Source organism: Tachyglossus aculeatus, chromosome 10, assembly GCF_015852505.1.
Source record: "Tachyglossus aculeatus isolate mTacAcu1 chromosome 10, mTacAcu1.pri, whole genome shotgun sequence".
NCBI lineage: Eukaryota > Metazoa > Chordata > Mammalia > Monotremata > Tachyglossidae > Tachyglossus > Tachyglossus aculeatus.
Window position 1 is genome coordinate 40,684,012 of NC_052075.1, and position 17,081 is coordinate 40,701,092.

The 17,081-nt window shown below is 40.0% G+C and overlaps 1 protein-coding gene across 2 annotated transcripts in view; it reads right to left on the reverse strand.

Moving 5' to 3' along the window:
• POT1 (protection of telomeres 1) overlaps positions 1-17,081 on the reverse strand; it is an 88,299-nt gene that overhangs the window by 10,065 nt on the left and 61,153 nt on the right. For both annotated transcript variants that reach the window (XM_038753017.1, XM_038753018.1), the window contains exons 10-15: positions 13,026-13,181; positions 7,562-7,731; positions 6,856-6,944; positions 5,424-5,480; positions 3,400-3,556; positions 818-1,020 (exon numbers count right to left, since the gene is read on the reverse strand). In XM_038753017.1, the coding sequence (XP_038608945.1) occupies positions 818-1,020; positions 3,400-3,556; positions 5,424-5,480; positions 6,856-6,944; positions 7,562-7,731; positions 13,026-13,181 (832 nt within the window). The remainder of the gene's footprint in view (positions 1-817; positions 1,021-3,399; positions 3,557-5,423; positions 5,481-6,855; positions 6,945-7,561; positions 7,732-13,025; positions 13,182-17,081) is intronic.

The following is a 17,081-nucleotide window of genomic DNA, read 5'->3' on the forward strand; positions in this document are numbered from 1 at the left end:
TCCTTAACATTTCTCCCAGAATGTATTTTTTTTACTTTCCAACACTGTGCACATATCTGGGTTCAGCACGATGTGGGGTTAGAAGGAAAGATTTGTGTGTATGCATATGGTGTCGGGCACGGGGTGAATACTACTACAGCACAGGTTTTCTTTAATGTGGGGTCCCTTAGGAACACAGCATCTGAATTTTAGGAGCACTTGGTGTTCCCAAAGAGCCAAAGAGACAATTTTTTCCTTCTATAACTACTCTTCGGGAAGAAGAAAACTTCAAAAAAGATTGTGTAGGTGCTGTTAAATACACACTGATCGTTGTCGAAAGGTGACCTTGATTTAAAATCAGTGTGCCAAAATACCGAACACTGTTAATATTCTCTATTCATGCTCTTTAATTAAAACTTGGTTTTCTTTTGCAACGTTCCCCTTTCCATCCCAACTCCGAAAGACTAGAAAAGCCGGGCTTTAGTTTAATTTTTATGAAACAATACTGACACCCAGAGGCCAAATTGATAATAGCTGTCCATAAAAAGGAAGCCCTGGATTTCTCTAGCTCAGCTTTGACATGTGAGCTTTGGTCCAATGTAAGAGCTGAGTTCAAACACAGGTATAATCAGATTTACATTGCACCACAGCCTCAAAATACGCTTCTGATACTGGCTTGAAATATGAAGGTTCCGATTTTACAACTTTAGATTTATATGGATATTTCAGGAGTAATACCCACATTCGTCAAAAACCAATTTAACTCTAACACTTACTATTAAACTTTAACACATCTGGAAATGGAAGAAGTTGCTCAATATCAATGACAGTAACTCACCTTCAGTCAAAATCAAGCTGTCTTCAGGATTTTGGAGAATTCCATTATTTTTTACAAAATGAATTGCTACTTTTCTTTCTCCATTTTTGATATTCCACATGTCTGAATCATACAACGATGTATTTTGTAGTTTGGAATTTGGACTCTTTGCAGCACTCTCTCGCAAAATTAAATCAAAATCACTCTCATCGGGGACCTCTTGCCTAAAAACATTTAACAACCAATAGGTAAATATGAGATCTGCTTTAGAAGAAGCTTGGAAGAGTAATGCTGGTCTCAATTCTAGTAGTAAAGATATTCACTTATTGTCCACTGAGTGCAATGCACTGTACTTAAGTGCCAGGGAAAGTACAACTATGCCTACAATTAGGTCCTAACAGTGAATTAGGCACTTGCTGGGGGATAGTATTACCTTTTTCTGACTGCAGCTAGACAGAGTATTACAGTAGTGTATGTTTCATCTTCATAGGCTGGAGTTGTAATCTATTTAACCTAGCCTCCTTTAGTTGTTCTGCCTACCTTTCTCCAGTTCTGTTATGACCGTAACAAGATGTGGTGCCCAGAATTACACACAGTATTCCAGTTACTGGATCCCATGACTTGTTCAGCGACAAACCTATGCTTTTTACTTGGTTTTCTAGATCTTGTTCCTGTGATTCTAAATCATTTTCATTCATTCAATCATATTTATTGAGCACTTACTGTGTGCAGAGCACTGTACTAAGCACTTGGAAAGTATTATACAGCAATAAAGAGAGGCAATCCCTACCCACAATGGGCTTACAGTCTGGGGGGTGGGGGGAGGGGAAACAGACATCAAAACTAGTAAACAGGCATACATATAAATAGAACTATAGATATATACATATACACATAAGTGTTGTGGGGTGAGGAAAGTTGGGGGGAAGAGCAAAGGGAGCAAGTCAATGCTTCATCTTCCAATTGTATTCATTTAAAAAAACCTCAAGCAAACTGCCTTTTAACTGCTTTGCAATAAGTCTCTGAAACGCCCATCCTTTCTACAGCAACACAAAATAAACTATAGGGACCCTCCATTACTGAGTCCCTTTTAATCATCAATATTTTGAAAATGGAAATGAGTCTCACTCGCTGACAATGTTCCAACCAGAACCCCACCATATATGAACAGTATACTTTCTGTTTTCAATATGTTCCTCTAACGACCCAAATTCAAAAAAGGGGACTTTTCTGGTTATCATGGTGTTCCCACTCCCATCTTCCTGGCTGGCGGGGTGCAGAGTTTGGGATTTTAATTTTTTCCTCCCTTAATCCATCACTGGCTACAAGGGTCACTTCCATATATTATTCCCCTCTGACAAGGCACTGCCTGACAAAGTACTAATCAATCAGAATGTGAGGTGTTTCTTGTAGCACTTGGATTGGGCTGCGTTGGGTGAGAATGGACAGCCTGATTAAGGAGAGCTTAGGGAGATGGGATCTGGATTCAGCTTCATTTGGAGAGGTCTTTAAACATCAGAATGGCATCTGATGGAGGGCGATGGTTTGTAGCGGATAAATACTAGGATCAGGCCTTCAAAATCTGCCCAGAAAAGCATTACCAAGGAGTAAATTTCAGCTACAGGGAAATTGGGCTCAATGTGAGAACTAATAAAGTACGCTTCAGGAAGTTTCAATGTTTTCAAAGCTCCTTTTTTAAAAATTAAATAAAATCAGGCCTAAATTATGACAGGACTGTGGCTTAATAATAGCTATTTCAGGTTGTTTTTTGTTTTCCCCAGAGAAGGCTGCATTTCTGGGGGAAAATGATATTATGGTCTCAATGCATAGCTCCAAATCAGTGATCCCCCTGCGGGGTTGTGGGTTCTCTGCAGAGGGGCATGTCTAGAGCTAATTTGGAAAGGAACGGAAACAATTTGGAAGCAGTGTGGCCTAGTGGAAAGACCACGGTCCTGGGAGTCAGAAGACCTGAGTTCCAAGCCTGGCTCTGCCCCTTGCCTGTTGTGTCACCTTGGGCAAGTCAGTTACCTCAGCTGCAAAATGGGGATTAAATCCTAATCCTTCCTATTTAGACTGTGAGACCCATATAGGACAGGGACTGGGTCCAGAATGATTAACTTGTATCTATCCCAGTGGTTATAACAGTGCTTGGCACATAGTAAGTGCTTAACAAGTACCATAATTGTGAATTTCTATGATTAGGCCATCATTTCAAGGTAGGCCTTTACACCCCTCATTGAACTTGACATATCTTCTGAAATACTTTCTTTTAGTACGTCTGTGTTACTCTTTTATCAGATGTCAATGTTCACAAAAATTTACCCTCTGCTGAAGTGCAGAAATTTGAGAAGAATTGCAAAGACCTACAAGAAAATGATCATATCAGCAATTAAGACCAACCCTTATTTTAGGAAGGGACACACAGCATTGGAAAAAACCAGATATTCCTAGAATCAATGCATTTTCCCTAGATCTTTCAGCTTGTTCTCCAGACAACCATATGCTGAGTTTTTACTAATTGCTTAAAATTACATTTAAAGATAATTGTACATACAAAATTGACAGCCAACTGAGTCTGAAAAGTGTAATTATGAATTACTTACAATGAGTGGCATTTTGGGCAGTACAGTTTAACAGACTGATAGAGCTTCTGGGGTTTAAAAGTTCTCATTTTTGCTCTGATGCGATACTGCTGAGGAGCTTCATTTTTCAAAATCACATTTAATGATGTTGTCTCCAGATGCTGGTGAGCTGTTAGGACTATAAAGGAATTATTTGTTAGTGAAGAAACACCATATAGTAGTTTAAACTGGACTCATTTCGCAAATTTCTCCAAATTATATACTTGTATAAAAATAGTCAGAAAAGGCCAACCCTCAAAATTACTAAATCTGCTTTTTTCTCATCATAAGCCCACATAGCTGTACATGAACCTGCTCTTTAAACCCAAAGATGGTAGGGTAGCCTAGTGGAAAGAGCACAGTACTGAAAATCAGGAGCTGCAGAGTCAATCCATCAACCAGCAGTATTTATTGAGCACTTATTCTGTGCTGTGCTAAGCTTCTGGAAGAGAACAACAATTTGTGGACACAATTTCTGCTCTCAAGGTGCTAACAATCTAGCAGTGGTGATGGACACTAAAAAAAATTACACATTGGGTTCTAGTCCTGGCTCCACCACTTGCCTGCAATGTGACCTTGGGTGTCGCTTAGCCGCTGTGTCAATTTCCTCATCTGACAAATGGGGATAAAATATGCAATTTCCATGCCTCTTTAGACTGTGAACTCTAAACTCTCGGGGGGAAAAGGATTGTGTCCAACAGGATTATCTTGTATCTACAAACTACTTAGCACAATGTTTGGCAAATAGTAAGTGCTTAATAAATACCACCACCATTATTATTATGATGTTACTGATGGCGAAGTACATCTCTAGATGTGCAGGATATAGCTGATAACCTGTTCCATCCTGTGCCTCCATAATGATTGCCCTGTCCTACAAAATCACAATTGCTACCTACCAATTGGGTACTTGTAATGTGACTCTCGATTTCTTGATCTTCCCAAAGCTTCTACCCTAAAATAACCTACTACTATGTAATACTAACTATTGTTCACTGATCACTAACAGATCAGCAGTCTTATTATTAATAATGACGATGATAATAATAATGATAATAATTGTGATATTTGTTAAGTGCTTACTATGTGCCAGGCACTGTACCAAATGCTGGGGTAGATACGATGTAATAAGGTTGGGCACGGTCCCTGTCTCACACATAGGGCTCACAGTCTTAATCTCCATTTTATAGGTGAGGTAACAGAGGCATCGAAAAGTTAAGCAACTTGCCTTAACAACTTAGAAAGTTATTCCATTCAGAAAAGGCTATGTGTGAAGGAGGAACTGCCTATAGGACAAAACTGAGGGGAATCTCCATACCAAGAAACAGGAGCCTGTATCTATCTATATATATCTATATATATCTATATATATATATATATATATATATATATATATATACACACACGTGTGTGTGTGTGTGTGTGATGTGGGGATGGGAGGGAGGATGAATGGAAGGGAGCAAGTCAGTGAGACACAGAAGGGAGTGGGAGAAGAGAAGAGGAGGGTTTAGTCAGGGACGGCTTCTAGGAGGAGATGTGCCAATCTTGGGATCAGAATAATTTTGGTAGGGCCTTCTTTAGAGTTAAGAGCCTGGTTTCTATGCCAAAATAATATGTGAAAAGGCATTGTCAGCTATAGCAAGTAACTGAAAATCTGGTGCAATATGATGCCTACAGTATAACATAAGACAAATGAATCTTTTCAGTTTGTGACAGTAACAACTTGACATTGTAACAATCCACAAAAATGCTCATTTCAGATACTAAACCATCTATGCAGTGTTGAAAACACACAACTACTTTAGTACTTCTTGCTTTACCATTTTGGGAACAAACTGAAAATATAAGAAGATGATAAAAGCACAATCACTTGCCCTAGGACTTAAATTGTTGGAATGTAGCTGAACTAGCTGAAGAATGATTAGTGTTTGAGGACACATTTCTGAAGCAATTTCCTTCACTATATCTATTTTTCAGAACAGATACGTTAATCAAAAATATCCTACCTGTGGCAGACAGCTGTTGACATCTTTCCATATCATTCGGTGATACTATTCCTTGGCCTATGTAACAGAAAAAAATCATAAATTAAACATTTTCTGAACTCATGAAAAAAAATACAGCACGGAAGGAAAGTCAGGGGAGGATAGGGCAAAGGTCCTGTTAATTTTAATGAGATGATTTTATAAATAGCATAAAATGATATTTTAATGGTGCATTCACAAAATTTTGCTTCTAAAAATGGGTTTTTTTTGGATCTAGCTTGGAGTGTTTACAAACTTTTTGAAGAGACAGAGAGAATATTTCATAAGCTTCTACCTCTTACAACCTCAAAGCCATTTTGGCTTTGATGTCACTCATCCTTCTAACATCTTTAACAGCACCAGGAGGTATCTGGGTGAAATGTTATTAAACTAGAGGATTAGAAGAGCACGACAAGGTTGGGGAAGGTGATATTTCAATTAACAGAGGATTTTGTTACTGAAGTAAGAACAGTTATCCAGAGAAACGTCTCTCGAAATGACCCCAAAGACCCTGTTTTCTGAGCTGGTCACCCTACTGAGAGGGCACCAAAAAAGGCTGAATGCCTTTGAGTCACCACTGAAGATTGGAAGAGAGCTCATACAAGTGGCAGTCACACAGGATCAAATGCTGGAAATAGCCAGGAGAGAAAGTACTGCATTACAAGAACATTTGGTTAAGCCTTCAGATTTCAAGTAGGAGTGGTTTGGGCTATCTCTGGCAGTCTTTAAAAAAACAATTTTTTTCACTCACTTATTCCAACTGGGGTTTTAACATCTTCATCAAATCCATATTTTTATGATTTACGGCATATTTTTCAGTTGAATAGAGAGCCTGAAGGCTTATATTAATTTAGGGAGTTTTTCCCACTTCTAAACTGTGAAATGTTCCTGCAAGTATCCAGTGGCAATTTACTTGGCCACCTCCTTATCACTCCCCATATACCCAACACCTCTAATTCCTCCCAACTTTTCTATTCAGAATTTTTGAAATATTGCCTGTAACAATATCCCTCAAAGGTGGGTGAATGTATTAAACACCTTATCAATCATTTATACCCTGACACATCATTTCACATCAAACGTAAATCCTGGATTGCCTACTTTGGTTATTTTTGTATGTACTAAGTCCTAAGCACTAGGAATTGTACTAAGCACAAAAGAGGCTATTCTTTAATAATTTAACTGCTGCACTTATGCCAGGTAATTGTAAAGGAAGCAGAGGTTTCATTATGAGGAATCAATGCTTGCTGTTAACAGGAAAAACTGGTAGTAAGCCTAGGGAGTTAAAGTGTTTGTAAAAATATAATTTTTTTCTACAATTTACATAAGTGCAAGGTATGGTACTAAATGAGTTCTATATTTTCAGGCATTATTTTTATGCAGAAAAAAATAAAGGAAATCATTTGGTCCTTACTCGAAAAATTGCTTAAACTGTCATCAGGCTCTATTGGCGGGACGCTGTTCAAACACTGGTATGCTGTCAAATCCAAAGAATCCATACATCTATAACACAAAGAATACACTATTTTAAAATAAAAGTGAATTTCTAACTCATGAAATAGCATATGTCATCAGCACGACATTTGTGATTCACCCACATACTGGACAGATGCAGAAACATCATTTGGGCTTGGATCATCATCCGGAGAATGCTGGGCTCTGGCCATTTCTGACTTACCCAAAATGACCACTAGATATTGGTTACAGGAGCTGGCAGAGGGATGGGCCACTTGAGATCTCCTTGTTAGCTGAAAACTTTAGGAATAATAATAATTGTGATATTTGTAAAGTGCTTACTATGTGCCAAGTACTGTACTAAATACTGAGGCAGACACAAAGAATCAGGTTAAACACAGCCCCTGCTCTAACCAGGATTCACATTCTAAGTATGAGGAGAACAGGTATTGAATTCCCATTTTACGGATGAGGAAGCTGAGGTATAAAGAAGTTAAACGACTTGTCCTGGGTCACACAGCAGACAAATGGCAGAGCCAGGTTCTCTGACTCTCAGGCCCATGCTTTTTCCATTAGGCCACAGTGCTTTTCACGGTTTGAATATGCCAGTATTATTTCCTTCAATTTTTTGGTGCTTAATACCGGTAGGTCATAAACATCCTTACTTTTGCATCTCTTTGACATCAGAGTTACTTTCTGGCAGGACTCTGATTCCTCGACCATAGCAGGTGCCCCCATGCAGGTGAAATTCTAGGTAGGAGCTATTTGCCTCGTTCTCAGGATTGACTTGATGAATTTTTGCATGAAGACTATAAATGCGGAGAAAACTTCCAACCTGAATATTTAGAGAGATAATTTCATAATTAAATAATGAACGCCATTAAGGAACCAGGATGTTGACTGGTCGTCAGAAAGACCCGAGGTTGAGACAGGATTTACTGAGCTACCAGCACTGAAGAAGAGGCAGAAGACCCAAGGACTGAGAGAAGCTGGGGAACTCCGAAAGAGGAAGGGAAAGGAAAAGGGGAGCAGTGAGAGGCAAAGGTGCAGGAAGTCGTGGAGGACTCAATGAAGGAACCCTTGGACTGCTTCAGAAATAACTATCTCCTTGTTAGGATCCTTCATCTTGTCTTCATTTTCCTACACTTCATCAGGCTTTTTGGCCATAGCGATTATGCCCTCCTCCCAACCCCCAATTCTCCTCTTGTTTCAGTTAAGGGTCTTGTCTTATGCTGTCGAGTTGTCTTGGACCCATAGCAATGCCATGGACACATCTCTCCCAGAACGCCCCACTTCCACCTGTAAGTGTTCTGGTAGTGTACCTCATTAAATTAAAGAACTAACTTGAATCTGATCAAAGCCCATGGAAACCACTGATTTTCACCCAACGGAATCATTTTAAGGGCCCATAAATAAGACCATTGTAATTGACGAGTAACATTTCAGAGCAAAAAAAACACAGTCCAAATAACCTATTTTGTAAAAAATAAATAAATGATAGTCCTATTTTGTGGACTCCCCCAATCAATCAATCATATCTGTTGAGCAGTTACTGCGTGCTGGACACCGCACTATGCACTTGAGAGAGTACAACATGATAATGTAACCAACACATTCCCAGACCACAACGAGCTTACAGTCTAGTGGGAGAGACAGACATAAATATAAAAAAATAAGTTACAGATATTTACATAAGTGATGTGGGTCTAGGGAAAGACGGGAGGCCATGTGAATAAAGGGAGCACATCAGGGAGACACAGGAGTGGGAAAAGTGGAAACAAGCGCTTAGTCAGGGCAGGCGTCTTGTAGGAGATGTGTCTTCAATAATGCTTTGAAGGTGGAGAGAGTAACTGTCTGTCAGATATAGGGGAGGTGTTCTGGACCAGAGACAGGATGGGGGAAAGAAGTCGGCTATGAGATAGACGAGATCAAGGTACGCTGATTAGGTTGGAATTAGAGAAGCAAAGTGTGTAGTAGGAGAGTTGCGAGATGAGGTAGGAGGGGGCAAGATGATTGAGTGCTTTAAAGCCGAAGGAGTTTCTGTTCGACGTGGAGGTGGATGGGCAACCACTGGAGGTTCCTGAGGAGTGGAGGAACATCGACTGAATGCTTTTGTAGAAAACTGATCTGGGCAGCACAGTAAAGTGTGGACTGGAGTAGGGAGCGACAGGAGGCTGGGAGGTCAGCAAAGAAGCTGACACAGTAATTAAGGTGGGATAGGATAAGTGTTTGGATTAACATGGTAGTAGTTTGGATGGAGAGGAAAGGACAATCAATCAATCATATTTATTGAGCGCTTACTGTGTGCAGAGCACTGTACTAAGCGCTTGGGAAGTACAAGTTGGCAACATATAGAGACTTTCCCTACCCAACAGTGGGCTCACAGTCTAAAACACATTATAATAATAATAATGATGGTACTTGTTAAGTGCTTACTATGTTCCAAGTACTATTCTAAGCGCTAGGGTAGATACAAGGTAATCAGGTTGCCCCACGTGGGGCTCACAGAGTTAATCCCCATTTTACAGATGAGGTAACTGAGGCACAGAGAAGTTAAGTGACTTGCCCAAAGTGGTAGAGCCAATTTAGAACCCATGACCTCTGACTCTCAAGCCCAGGCTCTTTCCACTAAGCCACGCTGCTTCTCTTCTTGGATTTTAGCAATGTTGCGAAGGTTGAAATGACAGAATATTGTGACAGACTGAATATGTGGGTTGAATGAGAGAAAGGGGAGTCAAGGATAACACCAAGGTTATAGGCTCGTGAGAAAGGAAGGATGGTGGTGCTGTCTACAGTGACGGGAAAGTCAGGGGGAGTATAGGGTTTGAGAGGGAAGATAAAGAGTTTTGTTTTGGACATGCTAAGTTTGAGGTGACGGTAGGACAACCAAATAGAGATGTCTTGAAGGCAGGAGGAAATGTAAGACTGCAGAGAGGGAGACAAAAGCTGAAGATGTAGATTTAGGAATTATCTGCATAAAGGTGGTAGCTGAAGCTGTGGGAGAGAATGAGTTCTCCAAAGGAGTATTTGCAGATGGAGAATAGAGGGGACCCATAACAGAACCCTGAGGGACACCCTAATATAGTCACCCTCGCTTGCATATGTCCTTCTCTGATGCTCCTACTGTTTCCCAGTGCTGTTAGATTTAGTTTTAGTAGATTTAGTATTTTTAGTTGCTGTTGTTCTTTTGTTTCTTGTTTCAGTCACTAGAATTCATCATTTATTGAGTGTCTCGTATGCAGATCAATGTACCAAGAGAGAGAAAAAAAAGTAGAAGACATGATCCCTGCCCCCACGGAGATTACCTTTTGCAAAGAAGTGGCAGAGAGCCCCCTTTCAAAACAACTATAAACTTCACACTCCACAGTGGGTGAGGACACAATGATGTATGCTGTGTTGAGGCCTTAGAGAAACCCGAATTGGATGAAATGGAAATGTGCATTTCCTAGTGGACAGCAAGACAAAGGTCCCCATATGCCTTCTCTGTATTTTGCCTTTCACTTGATCTCATAGGAGGTAAAGGCAGATATTGCTGGCTGGACTCAGAAATCAGTGGGGCTTAGCTAAACAGCATTCGCTAGCACGTATCTTATGTGCCTACAGAGAGTTGAGCACTTGGGTAGAAACGACCAGAGCCCTCCCCATGGTCTGTGAATCTGTCCCTTTCCCCAGTGCTGGACCACACTGTAGAAAGCAGTCATTAATGAATATATCCTCCCAACATCCAGTCAATCAACCAATCTGGAACTTATTGAGCGCTTACTGCATGCTGAGCACTGCACTAAGCACTTATGAGGACATACAATACACTTGGTAGATGTGATCCCACATGCATCTTACAGTCTAGACAGGGAGACAGACATTAAAATAAATTATGGATACATATATAAGTGCTGTAATGCTGAGGAGAATAAAGGGTACAGATCCAAATGCATAGTTTTTATCCCTCTTTAGAAGGAAGCTTTGAAAGTGTTTGGCTAATTATGTGTAAGTTTTTAATTAGCATCAATTGGAATAAACTTGGCAGAACTATCACCTGCATTCTTATAGCTTGAAAAAGGAAAAGAGGATTAAAGGTGACCTCCAAAGTGACATGAGGATGTTAGTTTTCAGGTAGGGCAGGAAAATCAACTCTACAAGAGACTCAAGGAGTTTTCTCCCCATTATATTGTACTCTCCCAAGCACTTAGTACAGTGCTCAGCACACAGTAAGTACTCAGTCAATGATCAATTAATTAATTTATCTCTACATGAGGGGCAGGGGTGCACAATGTGTTCCTTTGATGTGAAGGGGAATCAAGCTGGATGTTTCACTCCTACAGGATTGTCACTTTGCTGGGAACTGGGTTCAGATAAAGTGAAAGGGCACAATGACAGCTGGTCCAAACAAAATGAGCCATATGTCTCAGTCCCATGAAAGAAACTTTATTGGCACAGTGTGATTGGCAGAGGAATTCAAAACTCATAAAAATGGGCATACTTGTTACTAATAACTATGAATTCATCTAAGTCAGCATATTAAGTTATGAGACCTCAGGCTATGGCTTAAATAAATATGGGCAATTTTTCAAAATTTTAATCAAGCTATAGGAATATCTAGATAAAATTTTAAAGAAATGGAAAGGCAAAAAAAAAAAACCAAGAGCAACCAAATAATCATATGGAAGGCATTTTAAGTGCATAAAGGGAAAATAAAGGACAGTAAAAATAATTTAGATTCACTAATAAATGAACAGTATATTCAATTCATGAGACTGTGGCTGAAATATAAAACCTGTTCTTTAATTCAGTCTCTAGGAGAAGGATTAAAACCCCAAATTAACTAGTTCTACAAAATCTGCATTCATCTATTTGAAATATTAGACAAGACACCAAATAATTTACTGAAACCCTTAGCAGTATTGGAAAGAAGCACACACAAGATACCAAAAAGACATAAGCCAGGAAGAAAATATGTAAGGAAAACAACCAAGACAGCATTACTTCAAAACAGAGAAGATGACAGAAAGCTGAATGTCCCAGCTGGTATATCAAACATGAGTAATTAAGACATTGTTTCGATTACTAAAGAAATAAGTTGGTATTGAAGAAACTAAAATAATAAAAAATAAAGTTCCATGCTTATAGAACAACTTATGGTTGCTATTTCCTATGGGACCTTCAGGAAGTGGGAAAAGTTGGACTGTGTCCAACCTGATTAGCTTATATCTATCCCTGTACTTAGTTCAGTGCCTGGCACATAGTAAGAACTTAAAAAATCATCATAAAAAAGTATCTGTCTCAGGGTTTAGCACTGTGCTAGGCACACAGTACATAATACCATAACTCCAAAAAAACTCATTTTTAATCACACAAAAACTCATTTTTAATCACATCTGTTTCAGTCTTTCAGATGCTGTATCCAAAAAAAGTAAAATATTTAACAATGAAGTGCCCAAACTAAAAGCATAATTACACTACAGAAAACTAAAAACAATTCTGCGGACCATAAATAAGGTCACAGTAAGAAACACAGCTGCAGTTTAGATGCAGTTTTTTGCTTGTCTGAACATTACCTTCAATATCCACAAATTCCTTCTGGAGGCAGCATTGTTCTCAGTTAGCAGCTATATATTGACACTAGGCTGCTGAAACATCTTAGAGGCTCTACACAGTCTATATTCCTCATGGCAAGAATAAAGGCAGAATGCTTTTCATCACGGGCATGGAAGAGGCTGTACACAAAATGAGCAGCCAGAACGGTACCCCCTTACCTTTACTGCTCCCTCAGAACTGTCCCATGACCCCACCCTGGGTTCCTGATCCCCCAGGATGAGAACCACTGAGGTCATTTGTGAGAACCACAAATCCCAAACTAGGAGGGTAATATGTTGCATTTTAATATTTGGGGAGTGTCCTTTCAATAGAAGGATGTTTTTTCCCCATTCAAGATAATTTATGGTTTGGGGGTTTAAATAAATGCTAAACACTTTTGTACAACAGGAGGGACTGATGATGGAAACACCTACTGGAGAGACAAATTTCATGTCAGGCTCATCTCTGGAAGCCCAGACCAAGGTTTTTTTTTTAATAAAAGAACCCCAAAACAAGAATATGAAAACGATAGTTTTTTGCTTGTCTGAACATTACCTTCAATGATTTTGCCACTGGAACATGGTTGTCATAAACTAGAATGTCTACTGTTAGATTTTTCAGCTGACGGAGAAGAACTGCATCACCTTCAAGGGCATGGTCTTCAACAGAGCCCTTCCAAGATGGGTATGGAGCCTTGGTGCCATCCCATACCTGTCAATATAAACATAAAGTCATCACCTTTTGGAAATGACTAATTTAAAGCAGTTCCCTCACCTGAATATTGGAGATGAGAAAGCAGTTCTCCTTTCCTCTTACACGAAAGCTCCTTGTGGGACAGTCACTGCGTCTGATCTGAATTATGTTGAATCCAACCCAACATGTAGCACAAAGCTTAACAGATCCCATAGTTAACACAAGAGTAAGGAATCCAGTCACCATCCCAGGCTACCAGTGCCGTCCTTAGAGGCTCTCCCTGGCGTTTGGGAAACGGGAAAAGGGTGGAAACCTTCATGTTCTGAAAACAGACTGCAAAAAGGTGCTGTGGAGATAGATCTGGACTCCCAACTGCCCAAACTCAAATAGTTTGAACATTTTGAACATCATCTCCTTTGAATGCAAATAAGAAACTCATTTGAATCAAAGGGCTCAGAGAGACTCTGATTACTTATAGTGTTACTCTGTTCCCTTCCACAGTCTTAAATTCAGTTGGAATTTAACAGATAATCCCTCTGCACAAGACTCATTATAAAAAGAATCCATACTTAAGCCCCACATAACATGTGTGACTACATGTTGGAAAACAGCATTTGCTAGCAATGATTCTTCCAAAATATTGATTTTCTATTTGCTCTGCTCTTTTATATTTGATGATGTGTTAAATATTGTGATTCAATATGAGGTACTCCTTGAAAGTTGCTAGTCTGTGCTGGGTATCTCTGTTACTGAAGGTGCTGGAAATCTGTGGCTCGAAATAACATAATAGTCCCCACAGCAGTTATAAAGGATTCTTATAACACCATTTTCGCAGGGAACAGCTAGTGCCCATTTCATTTATTAGTACATCAGATGATGAAAACATATAAAAATAGTATTAAGGGAGAGCTAAAAAAAAACCCTGAAAGTGAGAAAACCTTTTCATTGAATAAACACCAGAGCACACAAATGTTGCACAGTGCTCCTGGACATGGTAAAATAACCACCTGAAAAGCAACTTGCTTTCTCAGGATCAATACAGCAAAATTATAAAATCACTAGTTGAATGATTAGTTCCTAGATTTAACTGGGGAGCAATGTTGAAATTACGATACTTCTCTCCATTAAATCTGTAGAATGATCAGTTATAAAGAGTCAACCTTAAATATGGGTAGAAACTGGTGCAAGTACAACTGCAAAAATCTGGCATTGGCACTATGGAACCATAAGAAATCTGGAACATTTGCTTTCTTTTCCTTCAATGGTTCCTGCTTGTCAAATTGGTGATGGTGAAACAATGGAGTTTGCCATTTTCCTGCATGCCTATGGCTTCGAGCTGCTCAGTCCAGTAACTTTTTGGTCTCTTCTTTATCCCCTTAAGAATTCTCATATATTTGGAAAAATCAAGAAAATACAGCAATGACCAGACCCTCAAATTCAATAAATATGATTGAATGAATGAATTTGACAAGGGAAGTTGCACTGTTTAAGCTTCGGTCACATTTCATTATTTTGAACACCAGGGGACACAAGCTACAGACTTAAACCTCAGGGAAAAAGGAGTAAGAGCCACATGAAATCATAAACTACATAGTGGCATCTGACGACCCACTCAAAAACATTAAGATCGATACCACGGAGGACAACAATCCTGCTATAACTTGTTTTCAAAAACTATCCAAATGTGAATGTTTCCGCATGAAAAAGCCGAATAAATATCTTTCTAAATTAACAATGAAATTAAAGAACATTCTGGGCCATGGACTTTAGAAATAAATCCATCAACTCATTTATTCCAATAATAAACAATGATAAATTAGCTAGGGTGCACAAAAGTACTGATAGCTACTTTTCCTAGGGCCTGTTTAACATTCATTTTACATGGGTTTGTTTAAGTTAGAATATTAACAGCTGTAGGATATATTACGGGATGTTGACAAGACAACATTTGTTTCCATGTTATGTAAACACAGTTCTGCATGAATCTAACTAATGCCAGAACAATGAATGATTTAGTACTTGCCTAGTGTACTGAAATACGGCCCAAGACAGTTGTTCCACTATCTGATTCTGTTCTGAGAACCAAGAAACAATCATATTGCAGACTATCCCATAGTCAGTCAACTGCATTTATTGAGTGCCTGTGTGCAGAGCACACTACTAAGCGCTTGCGAGAGTGCACTATAACAATATAGCAGACACATTTCCTGCCCACAATGAGCTAACAGAATAAAGGGGGAGACAGCCACTAATATAAATAAATAAATCACAGATATGGACATTAGTGCTGTGGAACTAGGACTGTGGGACTGCTACCCATTAGGATAGCAGTCACCTCAAGACTGTGAATGATTAGATGATTGAGTAAAGATAAAAGTGATCTTACAGGGAGATGCTGCTGCTTTCCTTTGTGTGACACTTACACTTACACTTCAGTGTATTTGAAATCTAGCTAAAATCGACTCCCATAGCCTGACAGGGGAGTGTCTGACAGGGCTGTGCCATCGGAGAAATTTCTGACTGAAGATCTAGCTTGGATCACCTCACGGGGTGGACGGGCTTAGCAGATATCCTGAAACAACTGGCTAAGGTGGGTGGCAAAGATGACAGTAGCTCTCAGGGACAATATCCTGGCCAATGTCTTCTGCTCTATGGTGTTCTGGCACTATATGCTGCAGCTACTATGGCCATACATGAGAAGTACAATTCTTGCCTGCACTATGCAATGTGCTGTACCTCGATTTGTCTACTCCTTGTTGCAATCAGTCCCATCGGGACGTGACCGGCAGGGGTGAGGGAGTGCAAGTGGCGCTGTGCAAGCCAACTGCATCTATAACAATTCCTTCATGTTGGTTCTCAGTTCCAAAGCCTTCGAGACTGGACCATGGCTTGTCTGTCATTTATGACAGGAGACTCCTTCATCCCTGGCATCTTATGGGCACCAAGCCACGGTGATGGGGAAGTCTTTGGAACTGCTCTGCCACTAAGAGAAGAGGCAGCAGAGCTCTGCTTGGCCCCCACCCATCCCTTGGGGATCAACTCCTGATATTTCTGCTGCATAGAAAGAGGCTGAAAACCACCAAGGGACCTGAGCAAGGTTTTCAAAACTTGGCTAGGCTGGACAAAGAAATAAAGCCCTTAAATGTATCTCCTAAAATAATGCCTGAGAAAGATATGAAACTGAATGTGTTTATCCAATACCTACATTCTATTTTGAATGAACATGAAGATCTGAGACTTGGTGTTGACACATCCATTAACACTGAGCATGATGTGAATATTTTTTCAACTTTATCAAACCAATCTGGGCAGCTGTCTGACCGGCAGTATCTTGCAGAAATGCCTTTTTACAGTTCACATTGACATTTGGAGCTGGGGATCCTGGCTCCGATTGAGTCGAGAGGGATGCTAGCACAGCCTCGGTGTCTGTCTCCACATTCTTCAGGAGCTTGACACTGGGCCAACTTGATGATGGTTTGGATGATGCTTTTGAATACAATGATTGCACTGCCAGCTCAGACTCAGAGCACATGAGGTGATGGGCAGGGGAGCACATAGGTTTTTGTGGGTGGGGAATGTGTTGGTTATATTGTACTTTTCCAAGCCCATAGGACAGTGCTCTGCACACAGTAAGCACTCAATAAATACCACTGATTAACTGAAGAAGCTGTGTGGCCTACTGGGAGCAGCGTGGCTCAGTGGAAAGAGCCCGGGCTTTGGAGTCAGAGGTCATGGGTTCAAATCCCAGCTCCGCCAATTGTCAGCTGTGTGACTTTGGGCAAGTCACTTAACTTCTCTGTGCCTCAGTTCCCTCATCTGTAAAATGGGGATTGACTGTGAGGCCCCCATGGGACAACCTGATCACCTTGTAACCTCCCCAGCGCTTAGAACAGTGATTTGCACATAGTAAGCGCTTAA